The sequence below is a fragment of the Sphaeramia orbicularis genome, chromosome 21 (genome assembly GCF_902148855.1).
Source record: "Sphaeramia orbicularis chromosome 21, fSphaOr1.1, whole genome shotgun sequence".
Classification (NCBI taxonomy): domain Eukaryota; kingdom Metazoa; phylum Chordata; class Actinopteri; order Kurtiformes; family Apogonidae; genus Sphaeramia; species Sphaeramia orbicularis.
In genome coordinates, this window is record NC_043977.1 from 41,741,330 (window position 1) to 41,762,713 (window position 21,384).

Here is a 21,384-nt window from a genome sequence, read left to right on the forward strand (position 1 = left end):
TCCTAAATCAAACTATTAAATATTATATATTGATTTATTTTGCTGCTCTAATTTGATTTCATTTTTGTAAATCAAGGTCAGCCCTAATCATACATATCAAATAATCATACATTTCAGATTTTTTTAACCCTTTAAACGATCTCTTTTCATCATGATGTCACTACATTTTTTGATGCAAAAAACACAAAATATGCTTTTTTTCTTTTCAAAATACTAGATTAAAATTGGATCACCTATAATTTGATTTTTGCAGCCTGGCATATGTCAATGATTAACAGCGACATTAACAACGTTAATAAATTCATTTAGACTCTCACCTCTCAAATGAAGCCCAGATATCCGTGAAAGCATGATTTATGCCTTAATGGCTTACGGATCAAAAACAATGGTTATAATGGAAGAAATAGTGCGTTTTAGGCACACTTGGGAGACAGATGGTAGTCTCGTAATTTTCTTTTGTTTACAATGTGCAAATTTTAGTTGGTGGCCAGAATTTTAAAGATCATCCAAAAATGAACAACTTTTGAATTCTAACCTTATTTAAATTGTGAAAAATAATATGAAGTTTTTTAACACGAGGTGCAGTGTGCCTAAAAAGCGCACCCACATACCGGAGGGTTAATATTGGTATAAATATCATATTATTATTATTATTATTATATGAACAGGACATCTTACAGCTGTAACCATGATGTGTCCCAATATTTATGTCCATATATTTTATAAACATCAATAGTTCCTTACAGTTTAATGGGAGATTTTTTTGTCCAAAATGAGATGTGAAGAAAGCAGTCAGGTAGAGTTAAATATCTTTAAATTTAGAGGTAGAATATTTAAAATCATAGTCATGAGTTAAAAAAAAATGTTGAGAGAAATTAAGTAAAAACCATCTCTGAGGCATTCTGGAGCTAAAGATAACAATTTAAACCAAACTAACCAATGAAATGCAATGATATTTATCCCGAAATAAAACTATATTATGACATTAATCGTTAGTGTTTTGTATCCCAAACCTGTTAGAAAAGATACACATGAATTCAACGTGTCCCAATACTTTTGTCCATATAGTGTTTGACTAGGGCAGTTATGTTACGAGGCTAATGAAATGTGAAATTATAAACAAATAAATCAAGACAATTTATTAGATATATTTTCTTTTTAAATGACTTTGGGGCAGATTTTCTGTCCTGACAGTCTACATGTGCACGATGACGCAGACTTCTGTTACCGGGGCAACACGATGAACACATGAATCCGTTGAGACGCTGTTGCGGATCAGTGTGGAGGTGGAGGTGATACAAAGGACAGAGGAGCTAAAGGAGAGGCCAGGGGGATCTTAAAAATAGTAGCAGAGGGAAATGACTTCATCCATGTAGCAGCTACAGATGAGAGGAGTTTACAGAGGAAACGGCTTCAGTTATCTGGCTCTGTCTACTCGCCTTCGCATACGAAAAGTGCAAAAACTGATGGTTTACAGCAGGGGTTGTTTTAGCCAACACACACACGCACGCACACGCACACACACACACACACACACACACACACACACACACATATATATATAAGCACAGCTGAGTTTATGAACGGCTGCTCTGGATATTATTATTTTAACCCATAAAGACCCAGTGCTACGTCTGTCAGTAACAAAATGAATTTCACTATATATTTAACCTTTTTTAAGTGCTATATCTCCATTTAGTATAGTATTATCCTCTGTATTTTGCATTTTTCAGTGTAAATCATGTATTTTCTTATATCTCATTCACTGATCATATAGATCACAGGTGTCAAACGTGCGGCCCGGGGGCCAAATCCGGCCCGCCAAAGGGTCCATTCTGGCCCGCAGGATGAAAGTGCAAAAATTAACCTGAACAGTCCAGGTTGTCCAAATCATTCTGGTTCAGGTTCCACATACAGACCAATGTGATCTACAGTAAAAAAAACAACACAATAACCCATAATTAATGACAACTACAAATCTTCTTTGTGAAAAATTATGTGGAAAAAATTTAAGTGAAAAAAATAACATTACACTGTGAAAATATCTATATTTACAAAACTATTCTTTCACAATAAAATGTAAATAAAAACAAAGATGAACAACCTGAAATGTGCAATTTTATTAATATTCGGCCTGTTACTAAATGTTTTGTGCATTTATGGATCCACTGTGATCTGTAGTTGTGTTAATAAAAAGAGATGGAATATTGTAGAAATTGTTCAAATTTTAGTTCCAAACTCCAAAATTTTAACAGTATTCTGCCTGTTACCAAATGTTTATGTAACACTGTGTGTAATGTACATGTATAAATAATAAGTTGAGGCATAATATTGTTAAAATTGCACTAATTTTTCAAATGAAATTTCTGTTTTTTCAGGTTATTCACATCTTTTTTGTAAAATGTAAATGTTTTCATAATTTAATTGGGGTTTTTTTTGTACTAAAACAAAAAGAAAAACTTGGATTTGTCATTATTTATAGGTTATTAAGTCATTATTTTACTGGTCTGGCCCGCTTGAGATCAAATTGGGCTAAATATGGCCCCTGAACCAAAATGAGTTTGACACCCCTGATGTAGATGTTCATTAAAGTTAAAGAGTAAATTCAAAGGTTTTTATATCAGAAACAGAAAAAAATGAAGAAAAAAGATACTTTTTCTGCAAAACATATCACTAACTGAACATAAAAACAAGTGTCTCCATCTACTGTCATTGATCCAACTCCATGGGTTTTACTGGTGAATCAATGTTGTAGAAGATGACGGTGTTTCCATGTTCACCACGGAGCCTCTGAACATCCAAATGGGTCATATCTGATGACCATGAAAAGATGACAAACTGTATTTTACACCAATTATTTACATGTATTGATAGGTTTAGTAGATCAACAGGGATTAAATAGTTCTCATCAATAAATGGTTTTGGATATTTGGGTCTTTATGGGTTAAAATGGAGTTATAATCAGTACTTATCCATATTCTGTTAATCACCAACAGTAGATGGCGCTCTGCATTCACCCACTTTGGAGACTCAGGCAGGAGTAATATCACAGAAACAAAGCAAAGCAATGGTGTGGACGTTTCAGGTATTAGATGGAGCCATGATTACCTGGATAATGCATTTACAGCTGTTTGGGAGCACGGTTAGTTTTCATTATTTATCTAAAGTCTAACAGTGAATGTTATTACTGCATATTTCAAACAGAACAGGGAGAATTCTGAATATTTTCACCGCTTTACCTTGTTGTCAGACAGTCCTTTAGATAGAAATGAAACCATTATATTGTGCTCTTCTGGGAATTGTGTTTGTGTCACTGTTAACTTGGATCATTCATAGGTTCAGTGACATGTAGTGGTGAAGTTACTAATAGTAACCAGCTGAATATCGGCTAGTAAAAAACAAATAACAACTGTGCTTGTTTGGTGCTTTACTTTAGGGCACAGGTGTCCAACATGCGGCCCGGGGGCCAAAACCAGCCTGACAAAGGGTCCGATCTGGCTCCTGGGATGAATTTGTGAAATACAAAAATGACACTGAAGATATTAATAATCAAGGATGTTAAAATCATTTTAGGTCAATTCAATCTAAAGTGGATCAGACTAGTAAAATATTATCATAATAACCTATAAATAGTGAAAACTGCAAATTTTCCTCTTTGTTTGAGTGTACAAAAAAAGTAAAATTAGAAAAAAAGTTACATTTACAGACTATCCTTTTACAAAAAATAGGAATAACCTGAACAAACATGAACAATCTGAAATGTCTTAAGAAAAGTATGTGGAATTTTAACAATATTCTGCCTGTTACTAAATCTTTAAGTTGCGATGCACATGTATAAATGATAAACTTAGGCATAATATTGTTAACATCGCACTCTTTTTCATATGAATTTTCAGGTTGTTCATATTTGTTCATATTATGTTCAGGTACAGTTTGTAGGTGAAAACATTTTCATAATGGAATTTTAGTTTTTCCGCTCAAAAACATAGAGAAAACTTTGGACTTGACATTATTTATAAGTTCTTATCCTACTATTTATATTATTCTACTGGTCTGGCCCACTTTAGATCATATTAGGCTGAATGTGGCCCCTGAACTGAAATGAGTTTGACACCCCTGCTTTAGGGGATATTAACTCAAAACACATTTAATCTTAATGCCGGTCATGGACCATGAGGCTGAAAATGCAAATAAGAACGTGGGACGTTCATTCTGAGCTGCTGTAGATAAATGCCTGGGGAATCCACCCTCTGCAAATAAAAACAACTCACTCTAAGGTAACAAAAGACACATTGATTCTTATATTTGTGGGACATGTGCCAACCCGGCAAAGAAATCGCCCATCAACGCTCACATTTAACAGATCTGCAAATAGCAAAAAAAAAAAAAAAAGCTTCCATTAAAACCATAATTTGTGTTGTGTTGTTCATTCTGGCCTTGTTTGTTGTAGGTAAAATAACTAAAAACTCAAAAATAACTTAAAAAATAGATTGTGAAAATACAAACAGCTCATTCACAGGGAACAAAAAAACACTGTGATTCTTAATTTCAGGTGTTCATATGCTAATAACAAAAATCTGAATCAGTCATTTCAAGTCCATCCCCTTAAATCTTCAAACCAAACCAACCTGCTGAACGACTGAGGTAAAAAGACTGTTTCTGTCAGGAGAATCTGGTGGCTATGATGTGAACACAACTGGATATAATGGTCATGAAGGACTGTCTGACAGTTTGGTAAAATGACAAACTTCAAATATAGTGTTTGCTTTCATTGACGTTGTTTTTAGTTAATTCTGTCTAATGTTTACCATCTGTGCTGTGTCTCCAAACTGAGGATGCGCTGACCGGCACATAGTGTTGGTAAATCACCGACTGTGAATATGGTTTGAATCCAACGCCATTTTAAAGCATCCAAACTAATGCCGTGATGGTATTATTAAGAGTAATTTATAAAAATGCAGGTGAAATAAGTATGAACTTCTTGGACGGGAGAGATAAGAAAAGGTTTGATATGGTAACAGAAAGTACGATCAGTAAAAAGTGGGGTGATTTAAGACGCAGCATCCGACTGAGTAGCAGCAGAATGGAGTCGGGGAGAGTCGTCTCTGACTGGAAGGGAAAGTGTAGACAGGATGTCTGCCGTTGTCCCCAGCAAATTACTGTTTCACTTATGATGGCCCACATTTCTGGAGGAAAACAAAAAAACAAACAAAAAAAAAAGGGTTTCGGGGGAGGGACTGTTTCCACAACCCTTCCTCACACTATGACAAGCTGGTAACAGTTCCAGGTCAAAGTTCATCTGATGTAGATTCAACTGAAGTGGATCAGGGTCGGGTTGGAACAGGAGGAGGGCTCTGATTCAACCCTGTGTCCCCAGTAATGATTTGTCCATCAAAGAAATAAAAAAGAAAAAAAAAACGCACACTCACACACACACCCTCATCAACAGACCCTGTGAAGTCCTCCAGTCTGTCTGTCTGTCTGTCTGTCTGTCTGGAAAAGTGACACTTCTCATTAGTGCAGTGTCAGACTGTCTGATCCTTCACAAACCCCATGTGCACTCTGAGTGCCTCAGCTTGAGTCAGTATGGAAGGAAAGTTTGGTCAAACCTCAAATAAACTCTAAAAAAAAAAAAAACTAATTCAAGCCTCCCGTTTGGAGCTCGGTCCTTCAAAGGAATAAAGAGTTTAATTCAAGCCAATCTTGAGGCTGAGCAGCACACCCACCGTCCTTCTGAGTCAAACAGAGAAGACAGAGGTCGACAGAGTCAAAGAGTAAAAGCAAAGAAGAAGAAGAGAGGAGTGTCCACGTCCTCTCCTCTCTGCAGCGTCTGTATCTCTGTCTGCATCCCCTCTGGTTGATGCCTGCAGTAAAAGCAGTGGAGAGTCTGAAGAGCTGTATGGAAGTTTGTTCAGTGTAGGCGGGCGGGTGTTTGGGCGGGCAGGAGGCGCCCCCTGGTGGCGTAAAGAGGAGGCGGGCCTGCGTGTCTACCGCTGGGCCGGCTCGCTGCCGGGCAGGGTGATGTTCCCCAGGTGGAGGACGGGCAGTGGGTGGGCCTCTGTGTTGAACACCCAGTTCTCCAACGGCATCAGGTCATCACTGGAGAACAACAGGTACAGATACCTGGGTGGGAGTGGGTTATGGGGGGAGGACAGGGGGTGAGGAGGGGAGGGAAGAAGAGGAAAAAAGGAGTGGATTTGTCAATGGTTAGTCAAGAGCCAAAAGGAGACCCTTAACAGGCAACAGAACGTTTAATTTAATGACCTTTAACATTAGTTCTAGAGCATTTGAACCCTTTCATGCATAGTGGGCACTCCAGTGGACAGTTCTTCTCCAGCTGTTCTCTTGTATGTTCATGGATTTTACTGTTTTAGTTTCACATCAGCCAACACAGTGCACGCCTATGCATCCTCCCGTACACTGACATTCATACCATTACTGTAACTGTGCTGTTCTTGATGAACGTGATCTGCAGTAACATGTTTGAGTGTAAATCAATTGCTTATTATTGTTTTTAGACTGTAATTAACCATTTTTCTTAAACAAAAAGTTTTTTTTTTAATATTATCTCCATAAAGTGAGTAATAACTAATATTACAGTATGTTAAAATCTGACAAAAACATCGGATTAGCAGCATTAAAAAACATGTATTTCATAGTTTTGACACAGTATATCAGTAAATACATGTTTCTTTGCTTCAGAAATTGAATGCATGGTGTCCAGCTGAGTGGACATTTTTGCAACTCCATGAAAAATAGCTTCATAAAATGTTTTTCTTTTTATTTATTTATTTATTTGATTGATTGCATTTTTTTTTCCATGCCTAAAGACGAATAAAAACACTCAGGAAAATTCATGCATGAAAGGGTTAAACCAAAACCACAAATCAACAATATTACTTCATATTACATACGGCCCAATATGAAGTGGGCCAGACCAGTAAAATGGTGTAAAACTGTGAAAAAAGTCAAATTTAAGTAACAGTTACATTATGAAAGTGTTTACATCTACAAAGTTTCCTTAAAAATGTGAATAACGAAAACCTGAAATATCTTTACAATAAATGCCATTTTAACAATATTATGCCTCTGTGTATCGTTTACACATGTGCATTACAGCCTACAGATCCCAGTGGATCTACAAATACACAAAACCTTTAGTAAGAGGCAGAATATTGGTAAAATTACACTTATTTTTCATAAGACATTTCAGGTTGGTCATATTTGTTCAGGTTATTCACATATTTTGAAAAAAGGATGGCTTGTAAATGTAAACATTTTCATGTAATTTTACTATTTTACATTAAAACAAAGAGAAAAATTAGGGGTTGTCATTATTTATAGGTTATTATGATTGGTCTGTATGTGGAACCTCAACTAAAATGATTCTGACACCTTTGACTGTTAATATTTTAAGTGTCATTTTTGCATTTCATAAATTCATCCCATGGGCTGGATTGGACCCTTTGGTGTGCTGGTATGTTTGACACCTGTAATCTAAAGCTTTAATCTGGACCCTGCTCTGTTAGGAAAGGCCATATTCACGTCTAGTATGCATTCATATAAATCTGACACAGATAACTGTAGTTGAAGTCTGACTGGGCATATTTGTTGCATATCATTTCTTCTGTTTCTGCCTTCAGTCTGTTTCAGGACTTTAATTAAGGCAAGAAAATGACCTTAAAACAAATCAGTATCCGTGAACTGACGCCTGACCACAGTAGCTGATGTTCCCATGTGCACAGCAGGGAACAGGAGCTGCTCCCTTTAGTTCTGCAGATCAGTGCGTCTGCCTGCTGTCAATCACCAGCTGTTTTTGACGCTGAGCTGCTGTCATAGACCCAGAACAGATAGACACTGAAGTCTGCATAACACACAGGCAATCAAATGTCACTGTCGCAAAAAGTTACCGACCGGTGTGACAGGTGACCTTTATCGACTCACATGCCAAAGACAAATGTCCCTGTCGCTCGGTGCTTCGTGGGTGATGATTTCACCTTCAATAAATGTACAAATGGAGGATCTGCTGCAGATGTCGCTGCTGGTGTGAGCTGTCCATAAAGTGTATTTTATGATAATCTGTGTCCTGTTTGACTGGTTGACTGACAGTTACTGTAAACACTGCTGAGATACCACTCCATGAAGTCAGAATAACGTTGTTCCCAGAGCCTCCAGCAGGGGGAGTCAGAGAGCTATGCTTTTGTTCCCTTTTCCCTCCGGGTCACAGTCTGAATTCAGAGCCTCTTCTTCGGTCATCCGTGAGTGATGATGATGGTGATGCTTTACCACAGAGACCTCAGGGCCACCCTCTGCATTAATCAGCATTTATAACATTTTGTGGATGAGCAAAGGGCCCTGGTAAAGAGACATCACTGATAACGCCGGGTTAACTTAATTATCGCCGTTAGAAAATTAACACAGACAGACGACAAACACGCAACCATAAAAGTCTGTTGGGATAAGCCGGATTGATTCAGTTTTTGCTGTAATTCTGTGGGTTTGGAGCGTGTAGCGGTCAGTTATTTCTTGCAGTGTTTTTTGATAACATTATTGGTTAAAACCCAAAATGTGAAAGGTAATGATGCAGTCTCATAATAACAAGACCACATGTCAAGTACAGAGGTTTGTGTGTTATATCAGGTTCTTTTAGGGCCTTGATTCTGAAATACAATGGTGGAAAAAGTAGTTTTCATAAAGAAAAATAGTCCGTGACAGTGTTTTACTGTTATGTATGAGGATTTAGATTCCTTTTACTGCTGCATCAATGTGTATGTTGCATTTTACTGCTGTAGATGCTAAAGGCTGAGCTGCTCTGAGCGACTTTATGGTCTGTTCAATAGTTTAATCTACAGCAATGAATCATATTCTATAGGATCCTTATTAATACATTTGTAGCATCACTGTCCTGTGAGACCCAAATATATCTAAAAAAAAGCTCAATTTAAAGCTTCTCTGTGTAGGACTAGTGCAGTGGTTCTCAAACTTTTAAAGTGGAGTACCTGCTAAAATACACTATTTTAGCCAAGTACCCCCAACTCTCGCTTCAGCATTTTTGATTAATTTTTGTTTCTGTGCCAAAGGTGTCTGTTTCTATTTTCAAACCTTTGTAAACAAACAACATATATTTAACTGTAAAAGATTACAAAATAACAGTTTTAAAGTAAATTTTGTGTGCAAAATATAAACTGAAAAGTGCCCTCTTTCATTGATAAGAAAAATAAATAAATTGGTCAGTAATTAATAAATTAACCATTCATCAACAAAAAAAAATGACTTTGCTATTCAAATAAAGTCATTCTGAATAATATAAAATAGAAATGTTCTTAAAATGTTACCAAAGCTTAAATACACAGTAGGGTTTTCAAAATAAAAGCCTCATTAAAGGTGGGGTCTGAGACGTTTTTCTGGAGCATTTGTTACTATATTCCTTAAAATCCCCTTCACACCCCGATTACAACTAATTAATTAAATGCTCTAACACAAAAATAAAAAAAAAATTAGTCACCTGTGGAACGGAGAGGACTGAAAAAACACCATCCAATCATTTTGAGCACCCACTCGAAATGACTGAACGGTGATATGTCTATCAAACTCAACTGCCATTCGCCCCTCCCACCTCTGCGCATACCCCTCTTCGAGCATGAATTGCGCGTTCCCAGAGGCTGGAAACGCTTGTACAGGAAGTGAAGCCAGAACCTGGTTTTATTAGCTATATTAGGATGGAAAGTTCACCGGCGAAGTGTTTTGTCACCAACATAAATCACTAGGAAATGTAACATTAGTCACATAGGTCTGAACTGGGGCTGTTCTGGAAGAACAGGGGTGTTAGAGGAAACTGAATGAGGTATGCCTGGATACGCAAGCCAGAGGCTCAGCTGGGGCCGTAGCTGGCAAGGGAGCTTCAGCCCGTGTAGGAGACGGAGCTGTGGCAGGGGCCGGGCTGGACCGTATACGCCGTCAGAGTAAAGGCGGGGACGGAGCAGAGCCTCATGGCAAATTGTTGCTGTGCAGCGCTCGGGAACAAGCATTGCGTGTGCCACTACTCTGGAGGCGTGGCTTCGGAGGGACGTCTGAAGAAAGGGGTTTGGACTTTTGAATTAAGTATTTTCAAAATGTAGCTAGCTCGAACCGTTTTTCCAAGATCTCAGACCCCAACTTTAAAAGGTGATGGTGGTTTCAGCAGAAAGGCGCAGGTGTTCTGTAGGGATGAAAAGAGGACGGACGCCAAAGGGTGAGAGCTGGTGTCGGGATGGAGAGGTGTGAGTGAAGCCGAGGTATTGACGGTCATGGGAGGCAGAATGCATGGGAGGTGTAAAGCACGGGAGGCAGAATGCATGGGAGGTGGAATGCACAAGAGGCGGAACGCCAGGTGCAAGGTCCCGCCCAATGCTGCTTGCAACTTTAATTTATTTGGTATTTGGTACATGATGACTTACTTATGCCACGTTTCCACTATGTGGTACCGGCTCAACTACACTCGACTTGGCCTTTTTGCGTTTCAATTACGAAAAAGGACCTGGAATCTGGTACCCAGTACTAGTTTTTTGGTTTCGCCTCCGCCGATTTTCCAAGACTTGGGGAAGAGATACTAAAACCTGACATGTAAACACTGCAGACCACTGATTGGTCAGAGAGTTGTCTCTGTGACCCGCTGTTGTACAAAAAACAGCGGAAGTTGACAGTAAATATAGCGGTAGGTTAATCCACATGATGACAGCCCGCAAAACTACACCATGGTTGGTTGAGGAGATTCAGTCTTTGGTGGCCGACGTAAAAATTCAGCATGAGCTTGATGAGACAACATGCAATGAGTGAGTTTATCAGCAACTCTCTGAGCAGACGACATGGAAGTAACGTGCTGCATCGCTGTGATGTCCAGGTACTCTAAAGTCGGTAGTATCCTGTAATGGAAATGGTCTCCAGGAATAGTACCTGGTACCCGAGTTGAGTCGAGCCAGTTCCATGTAGTGGAAACGCTGCATTAATGTAATTTTCCCCCAAAATTTTAAGTACCCCTGGGCTTCTTTGCAATACCCCACTTTGGGAAAAAATGTCATTATGCATTTCTGTTTTTTCGACATTTAGTAACTATTGGTAAAGTTTTACGCATATGTCCAATGGAAAAGCCAGTAGTTTCACTAGACAGGAGGAAGATGAAAATCTGTCATGTGAAATTTAAACTAGAATGGATCAAACAGACAAGTATATCACATTTGAACTTGAACTGGATATAAAGATTAACTAAGAGAAACTTTTTCATCAGTTGTGGAAATTTTTTAAGAGGTCTCTAATGTATACTTTATGTCTGCAAATTTATTTTAACAAGCTATAAAATGGTAGGAAATAACTGCTGCAATTAAATGTGAGGGACAAGTCCTTTCATTTGGATGACCATCCTATTTATCTCATTAATCCCAGAGGTGATTAATTAACAAGTCAACAAATGGTTTACAGATCAATTCCAGTAATCAACCTATTAGCGTTGGCTTACTTGAGTGTCTCAGCCAGGAAGAAGCTCTGCTGCACGTCGTCGTAGGTGGGGTTGGAGGAGTAAACGTCCTTCACACCGGAGAAACCTCCACTAACTCTGCAGTACTTATCGATGGCCTGGAGGGGACGAAGACAGAGGAAGTTAGGAGTTAAGGAGATAGGCACGAGGTAGAGGGGGGGAGGGAAAAAGAGGAGAAAAAGCAGAAAGGACAGGAAAGGAGGTAGGGAAGGAGATGAAAAAGGAGGTAATGATGGTGTAAGAGGGTGAGAAAAAGTAGGAGCAAAAAGAAAAAAAAAAAGCAGAGAAAAGGTGGAGGGGGAGGAGAGCACAGTTTTAATAAGCTTACAAAAGCATGCTATAATTAATTTCTTTGCTTGTGACAGATTAGAGCAAGTCCTGGGGAGACACATACAGGAAACAGAGGCTGTAGAGAAAGAAGATTAGCACAAACGCCTCGCCCTGCCTCCCATGCATTTACATTTGATTTTGTACTTCCTCTACACAAAGCGGCTCCATAATGATCGCACACACTCATTTGTTTTACATTATGCTCAAACTGAGGGGGTTACTGTGTAATGGACGAGTAAAAGGGGTCGTCTTTACATGCGGATAATCGGGTTGTCTTCGCACCGTTGTCTGCAGTCACGTCTTTAATAGAAATACAACAGTAACCTGTACCAGAATGTGCTGCTTTCCTGTGATAAAGGAAACAGGAGCATTCATGTGTGCGCGTACGTCTGTACAACGAATTCATCTCTGTTTCTTTGGACGGGTGCTTTAAAGTAGGCGTTTAAAAATGACATCCAACCCCTCTGTTGTCCGTTCACTTTGGCTTTGGAGGGTTTATCTCCTGTTCTCCTAAAGGGACAGATGGGATGTGGATTGTACATGTTTAAACAGAACAAACACCAGTGAGGCTTGGACCACTGGACAGGTCTGATGTCTGCATGTTGCACAAACATCTCAGAAAACCTCTAGAATATGCTTTTGTGAAACTTGATCATTATGGGGTTTTGTATCTTGTGCTAAAAACCACACTGTGTTTCTATGACAACAATCACCGCCGGCACTGCACATTAAGAGTCTATGCAAACAAAAATCTAAGTTAACATGTGTCACAGAATGTACAATTCTACACAAAACAAACCACAGCTTTTATTATATATATATATACAGTATATATATATAGGGTATACAGTATGGTATATATACATGTACAGACTCAGTAGTCTACATTCTGTGATACTCTCCCGTTACTGCTGACAGTCTACTGCACTTTATTCCAAATACTGCACTCCTGTCATACCTGCTACTCTTACTGTCATATCTGATGCTGTTCTGATCCATTATTCACTTCACCCGTTGCTGTTTTGCACTACCACTGCTCCTGTAAACAGACTTACATATACGCCTCATATTCTATTCTAGTTTATTCTTTATACCACCTATTTATTTTTATTCTATTTTTACCTCTTTTCAAATAATTTAAAAATGTTTCTATTTGCAAGGTGAGAGAGAAATGGTATCTCAATTCTCTGTATGTCCTGTGTATCTGGTGAACTGACAAAATAAAAATCTTTGAATTTTTGAGTCTTTGAACACACACACATGCACACGCACACACATGCACACATGCACACACACACACACACACACACACACACACACACACACACACACACACACACACACACACACACTATCCATGTGTTTGAGTAACATCAACACATGAAAATATTCACTTCATTACAGAGAGTGACACCTACATTTTGGAGACAAAAAAATAGTGTTTTCAGACTTTGAATAATACAAATATTTCTTTGCAGGAGGGCTAAACAACTCTGGATGAGATCATGGTTGTGGAGATGCAGGTACTGCAGGTTAAAGTTTACCTGTCACCAGCGAATGTGAGCTAATGCCAGTACGTTTACAGTTTGCAATACTGGCATAATGATTCTGATTTTAACTCCTAAATATGTCTGAAATATAAACGAGTCTTTGCTGTCAAAACATGTTGGTCCACCTACAGTAATATTTCTGACATGTGCTAAAAAGTCGGCAAGAGGCTGAGAGGTGATGACAGTGGGCAGGTGTGGATGTGTGAGACAGGAGTAGTTCAGGGACATCCGTAGGACACAGAATCGCAAGGCTGATTATTTTGCAGAACCATTTGAAGGTTTCAAAGGGTTAGTTTGGATTCTGCAACACCACTTACCACCAAAAAAACCCACAAAATCACTGTAGACCGTATTTAGATGATTTCCACCTCATTTCTTGCCGTAATATGTTACTTTCTCACATGCAAATAACATCCATGAAGTGCTCTTAAACCTTTTTTCTCACATTCAAACAGATGAATTCAACAAATTAAACCACTGCAGCAGAGATTGTACGAGACAAAATCCATACCCCTGAGGGAGTCTGATGGTTCTACACAGAGCAGATTCAGTGAGTCAAGTTTGGCAAACTGTCACTAAAATGCAGGTGGGCTACATCACTTCTGATTAAATTAAAAATGACTTGTTTTTAGACTTATGTCAAGATCTGACTACTTCATGATCAAGGAGGGAACGCTTTTGACAATTTTCAAACAGGAAGTGGTGAGATGAGCCATTTTTACCAATGAAATACCGACTTGCGTATTTGCCGATTGTTACATATGCGTATTGTCATCAGAATTGACATGTTACCCTGATTCCAGAGGCAATAATACTGTTCATGATATACATATGGTTTCATAGATATACATGCTAATTTCATAGGAAATACATACTTCTAATATTGTTAATATTGTTCATGGATATATATACTGTCACATACTGTAAAATTGTGTCTATTCATATTTTGTCTTTTTTTTTCTTCTTAGCTCTATTCTTATGTTACTTTGTAAAGTGGTAAAATTTAAATTCTATTTTCTTATATTATTTTTTAGTTTTTGGAATTTCACACACACTCCATTCTTATTTTCTGTAGTATTGGTGTTTCATTAATATTGTTGCACTGACTGGAGTTGCACTCCTAAATTCATTGTACACGCAATGACAATAAAGGCTATTCTATTCTATTCTATTCTATTCTATTCTATTCTATTCTATTCTATTCTATTCTATTCTATTCTATTCAGTTAAGTCATATAATTCAGTTTACAGCTCAAACATGTTTTATACTTAGCATCACTCAATATTACTAAATAAAGCACTTTACAAATGTATGGTCTGATCCCAGTACAGGGAGGGTGGGGCTTATTGTTAATTGCTAGGCCATTCCATCCTTGGCTCTTTCTTACCTTTGTTGGTATGTGCTTGTCACTGTTTACCATGTTGATATGTGTCACTTCTATTACCATTGTTGGTATGTGATTATTGTTGAAATATGCTGTATTATAAGTTATGCAGTCTATCATTTAGATAGATACTATGTGTAACATACATCAGTTTTCAAAATCTGTTTTTCATCTGTTATGTTCATTATTTGGACTCTAAGCAGATCTAACTATCATTAAGGAAGCAAAAGTAATGTGTTATGTTGTATAAATGAGAGGTGGGGGTGGGATTTGCTAAGTATTCTTCTTTCCACTCCTTTTTGAGCAATACTTATTGAATTCATTTTGTTATTACTAGTGTACACGACAATTGCTATATTGTTTTGATCACCTCTATTACGGCTGCACGATTTTGGCAAAAAAAAAAATCTCGATTTTTTCCTCTAAAAACTCGATTTTCGATTTTGATTTAGATTTTTGGGTAAAACTACAAAAGACAACAGAAGTCAGCATGTCGTTTTCGTGAGCAGCCCACAATGCAAGGCACTGCTCTGACCTCAAATCTGTGATGGTATCACGTGATGAACCCACAGAAGTTTATTTTTCTTAATTAAATCTTTATTGAATGAAATAGAGTATACAAACAATGTATGCAACAAGAAAATAACATAAGTTTGCCAGGGGGAATACACTATAATACAATGTCCAAATCAGAGCAAATACTTATGTTTTTTATAGCCTTTTTGTTTCCAGATTTATCTAACAGCTTTAAATAAAGTTCAACATCTTTCAAAAAATAAATAATATTTGGTTTTGTGTTACAGAACTTACATTTGTGAATGAAAAATTTAGCAAGTAAGAGGACTAAATTAATTATTTAATTTTTCTAAAATATATATATGTGTGTTGTTGTTGTTGTTGTTTTTTTTAAATTTTATTTATTTATTTATTTTTTCCTGGGTATCTGGGCCCACAGAAGTGATACCAATGTAAGTCAGTGACAGACATCAGTCGTGCGTGCGTGGACCACGTTAATATAAGCGATCCACATGCGGTTCTGTTTAAACTGGGGGGTCCGTGCGTGGAATAGACTGACCCAGGACACGCTGGAGGGATTCTATCCTGGAGCAGGTGGATGTGTGTGGGCACAGGGCTGTCTGGGCTCCTCTGCTGAGGCTGATGACCCCGAGACCCGGACCCGGATCGGAAGAAGACAGTACGGTACGGATCCGGGACAACGGAAGATGAGTGATCCGAATGCAGTTCTATTTCAGTTGCGGGATCCGTGCGTGAAGCCACGGCTTACATTGCTATAAGTACTGCGGGCTCATGAACACATTTAAAGTCCGGCCATTGCACGGAGTTCTGTGACAGACCGCTGTCACTGATAGGAGGAGGAGCCTACGGGAGCCCGCAAGCGCACGGCCCGCAGGCACGAGAGAGATGAAATTGATTTTACGATTTCCATTTCTTAAAAATTGTCCTAATTAAAAAATCCGATTTCGATTTAAAATCGATTAATCGTGCAGCCCTAACCTCTATTTATTAATGTATTTGCTCTGCTATTAGTTCTTTGTACTCATAAAAGATTTGTTTTTCTTCTGCTCGAAACAAATAAAGGAATGAATGAATATTATGAGAGTGCCTCAGATTCGTCCAGACTTTGTCCCATTACTATAAAAACCCTTTCTCCTGTTTTTCGGCTGATTTGGGAATAAATCGTGCCTAAACTCCTGTAGTCTGAGCCCTGCTAAACTGAAAACGAGTCACACACCCCCACAAACCAGCAGCTCCTTATTAAAAATGGAGCAATAATCCAGCTGTTCATGCTGACAGTACTCTATTACAGTACCTGTGTGCTCTATTGATTTGCCATGAGGACTTGTTACAGTGAATTGGGACTTCCATAAAAATTCTGGCTGCCGTCCCACTCATGCCTTATCGACTTCCACTATAAACGCATGTAATTGGAAGCATTATCTCTGTCCTTGTCTGTCAGTCTCGCACTTTTTCTCCAACACACACACACACACACACACACACACACACACACACACACACACACACACATCTTCCCTCTACTTAAGTGACCATTTCTGTCAGCAGATTTCATCGCAGCGGGTTTTCTACCATAATTCCTGTTATTCATAGGCTGCTGCGTTCAATGTGCCCTTCTAAGTCAACACTGCAGTGTCCCACAACGGCCTGTGCAACGCAACACAACACACCAAAATCCAGCTGGTATTCTGCATCATGTCCAACTGTAACGTCACGTTCAAGCTCAACAGCAAAACAGCGGAGATACATCTGTCTTAATACTGGGATATACCCATCACAGTCATAAACACACACACACACACACACACACACACACACACACACCCATCTGTGCTCAATAAATTATCTGATAAAAAGTCTACCTGTAGGAGGAGGAGGAGCTGCAGAAGTGTCTGCAGCTGCTAAGTGGGGACACGTTTCACATTACAGCAGCTGGGTTTCACCTTCTCACATTCACACACACACACACACACACACACATAAAGCTGGAGAACACACACAGAAATGTACCGACACTCACATGTTGCGACCAGACAAAATGAAGAAGTGTGACAAACAGAGGCGGTTTGGTGGACCAGATGGGGTACAGGGAGAAGGTTAGAGGAGCGTTTCAAAGAAGGCCTCAGGTGCAAAGTCTATGTGTGACTGAGGGATGAACGTAGACCAGAGCTCAGGTGGTGTGTGTAAAGTAGCTACTAACACACGGGAAAATAAAGTAATGTATGGAAACACAACAGAGACTAAAAATAAATACGTAATAGTAAGAGTTTCCACTGGTCTGGAGTTTCATTTTTGGTTCCATTTCACCTCATTCACAGTCACTCACTGTATCGCATCTTCAGCTTTCTATATTGCTGCACAGTTTATCTAAAGGAGGCTTCACAAATCAGACTACAGCGGTCAAATACATGCTTCAATCCCTCTGCAGTGATTTCCAAATGGTGAAATGATTCATGTGTGCAGCCTACATTGACTAAAATGATCATCTGGCTGACACAAGGACAGTTTACATGCTCTGTCCAGGCCCGTTATAGCACTAGAGTCATTACTGAGTCACAGGAGTGTCCATTCTGTCTTCAGTTCAACATGACGCTGAAGCAGGGACCACATCTAACCTCTCCGTCAGTTAAGTGGACAGGGTTCTGCCAAGTGACTATTATCATCACCAACTGTTCCTAAATGAAAAACAACACTCTGCAGTAAAGAAAAGAAGTGATACAAACAGAGGTAAAATGTTCTCGTCTACAGGAAAGAGAACTGACTGGGCACATTAATTCTTCATGCTTGTTTTCTTAATGCACTTTCATTCATCTAATCCCTTATTCTGTTGCTATGGTTTTAATGTATTTTATCGTTAAATGTTGTTTCGTTACCCTAGGTTTTTTTTTTTTTTTTTTTTTTTTTAATATATATGTTGATTTGAATATAATTTTCCTTAACCTAATGTATTTTCCTTCCTTTGTGAAACACTTTGAACTGCCTTGTGTATGGATGGTACTATACATATAAAGAAATGCAGTATGATGTTAAATTTAATTGGGCTACATACTGTCTGCTTATAAAAGTGCTGATGACATTTAGGTTTTTACCGGTGTTTTTCGTAAAATTCTGCCCCTTTCCGTTAACTTCTTGACGCATGTGTTTAAGGTTTAAGGCAAAAGAGATGGAGTTTCCAACAACTGTTTTGAGGCAGATCATCTTTCCACTCTGTAAATATGTGCACAAAGAAAAAGCATGCCTTGAGTAGGCGAGTGAGGACAATTTAGTTAAAAAAAAATATACAGTACATAGTGTACAAAGCTCTTAGCAAGACTCAAGCAATGGCCTCTTTTGGGTTTGTATTGATGCAGAATGCTAAATTATTCAAAAAGAGCAAACAGGGGTACATAGTTAAAAAATATTGTATGATTTGCGATGAACAGGAATCAAGATACCAAAACAACACTGTCACGTAGCGAATCAAATGTGTGCATATTAAATGTGGTTGTTGCTTATCAGCATATTTTAGTTACTCCTCTATTCAAAATAACATGTCAGAAGAGACAGAGATCAAAACAGCAACTTTTTCTTTATATAGGATCAGTGCAAAGCATACAAATCTGCCAGTACATATGCAATATTTAATAATACACTTGGCAGGGATGAGCCCCTTCTGCATCAGCTCTCTTTAGTGTCAGTCAAGCTCAGTACAATCACACATTATAAAACACACACTTGCCAAACACAATAGTCATGTTTGGCACATGAGCAAAGATGCACTTACACTCACTCAGAAAAACAAAGAGAAGGTGATTTCAGCACTTTAATGCTGAGAAAAAGATGACATGAAGATTGGCAGGAAAAAGAGAAAAATAGAGGAGTATGAGGAGACGGAAGGAAAAAAGGATGACAAGCAGTCGGCTTCAGATTTAGACAGAGGAGACAGAAGTCGTATAGAAGACAAGCTCTTTAATCCACTGTCAGAAAAAGTGGAGCACAGGAGTGAAAAGTAATGAGAGGGCTTTCATTTCTCCTGCTTTCATAAAGCATCTCGAACGAATCGCAAATTAAAGCAAAAAGGTGAATAAATAACAAGCGCCACATCCTCCTACCGTATATATTACCCCACACAAACACACAACAACAGTGTTTTCTTTTACAGTGTTGCGATCAGTAATAAACCACTGTTGACTGAGATTTCTACCAACAAAAACCTTTATGTGCTTAGCTCTTATCTCCTCCCATCCTGCCACAGACTACAGGAGACAAAACATGAAAGAATGTGAGCAACCCAGAGATATCACTGAAGGAAACTACTTTATTTTGCTGTGTGTGGCCTGTACTACTCCTACAGTTTGTCACTGATGCTTTGTTAAAGGCATAAAAGCACTGGTTGGATTGTCCTTCATTTTGCTGGGGACATGCTTTTAGTTGGTACAGAAATAAGACTCATAAAAACACACAGTCCAACCTGTTTATTGACTCAAAAGTCAATATCAAATCAAGCATCGCTCACTTTTCCCCATGGGCACACACCAGATAATAGAAAAAACTGTGTCAAATAATGCCGTAGTGTATTAGGTGTCATGTTCAGCCAACGCTGCCCTGTCTGTAATTTGATTCCACATTCTAGCAATAATAAAACATGTACCAAGGGCCTTACACAGAGATGAGTCGCCTGACAGAGCAGCCAGCTAGGCCCGCATTTGATGTCCTATCAGTGGCATTTTCCTTCATATACTGTTCTATCACTTTAATTATAGCACGTTTTAATGAGCTTATCTACCTGATATAAACGTGTTCATTTTTCCAAAGCAATATGAGGCTTCTAATGTGTTTTACTCTGCAGTCTTTAAATAGCTGTAAAAATTTAAAACCATGCCCATTTTTGACTGAACTTCTGAAATACTGCATTACATTTGACATTAGTCAGCTTAACTGGAAAAATACAAAAGCACTGTAGTATTTGGTGTAAAATGACTACAAATAAATGAATGTGTATGTATATCGGCTAAAATTTGCTTAGAGGTCTTATTTATGTCTTTGTGCATAAGAAATCAATATAAGTGAATCCCCAAAGGAACTGTGTGTTGGTAAATGCAAGTTCTGCAAATTTACAGGATTTCAGTTCTGTTGCAACATGTTGATGGTCATATGAACTATGTTTTCAGCTCAAAAATGTCCAATTTCATCACAATTAACGCTATATTTTCATGTCACAAATGGCCAAGTTATATTTTAACTGAATTTACCTGAAAAACAAATATTCTATTCTTTTAGATTTCCCAATTTTTCTTACAAGATTACATACTACATATCACGTTTTATTTTTACAGGTTGCAATATGGAGTATGGGGCTGATCCATCCTGCTTATGTTATGCCAATACATACATTAAGAATGTCACACGTCACTTTTTAAATCAGCAGTTTTCTAATAATAAGCATTTTTATAAAGAAATAATTCTATATTGTTATTTACTCTTTAGTTTGATGATAAACTATACAATAAATAATTCTGATACTAGTTTTTGCACAGGGATCATTTGTGGAAACGGTGACATGGCTGCAGAGCATCAGTATGATGGGATCCGTAACAACCATGTCACATCCGTCCACTGCCGCATTTTGTGTTTTTGTGTCAGCTGTTATTGTTTTAGATCCACGATACTAACATTTATGAATAAGAGGATAATTAGCAATAGTAAGTATATAAGTTTATTACTAATAAAGTACTGGTACTGACCAGATCATCATGGGTAATGTCACGTCCGTCCACCAGCAAAAATTTTCACATACACGTGCTATTCAAAATCCAATATTTCTGAAAATATAGCTTCCACTGGCAAATAATATCAGTAGTCTGTGCACAAATGTATTAGCATTATTTCAACACAGTTCTATGCATTTCTTACAACTTTTTTTTGACAAAAACGGCCACTCATTTGACCCCCTAAGTAAATTTTAGCTGATATATATATGTAAATTATTTTTTAGTGTGTTTGCAGTAAGTCATAGAGACAGCTCTGCTGTAAAAAGAACAATGTAAATAACACTGACTGATTGATTCGTTCATTCATTACATTCATAAATATC

At 38.1% G+C, this 21,384-nt stretch overlaps 1 protein-coding gene across 4 annotated transcripts in view; it reads right to left on the reverse strand.

The window, feature by feature from the left end:
- Positions 1 to 4,129: 4,129 nt before the first annotated feature.
- The window catches only part of man1a2 (mannosidase, alpha, class 1A, member 2), a 197,137-nt gene continuing 179,882 nt past the window's right edge, over positions 4,130 to 21,384 (reverse strand). For all 4 annotated transcript variants that reach the window (XM_030125539.1, XM_030125540.1, XM_030125541.1 and 1 more), the window contains 2 exons: positions 11,492 to 11,607; positions 4,130 to 6,123 (listed from right to left, as the gene is read on the reverse strand). In XM_030125539.1, the coding sequence (XP_029981399.1) occupies positions 5,988 to 6,123; positions 11,492 to 11,607 (252 nt within the window). In that variant the 3' untranslated portion in view covers positions 4,130 to 5,987. The remainder of the gene's footprint in view (positions 6,124 to 11,491; positions 11,608 to 21,384) is intronic.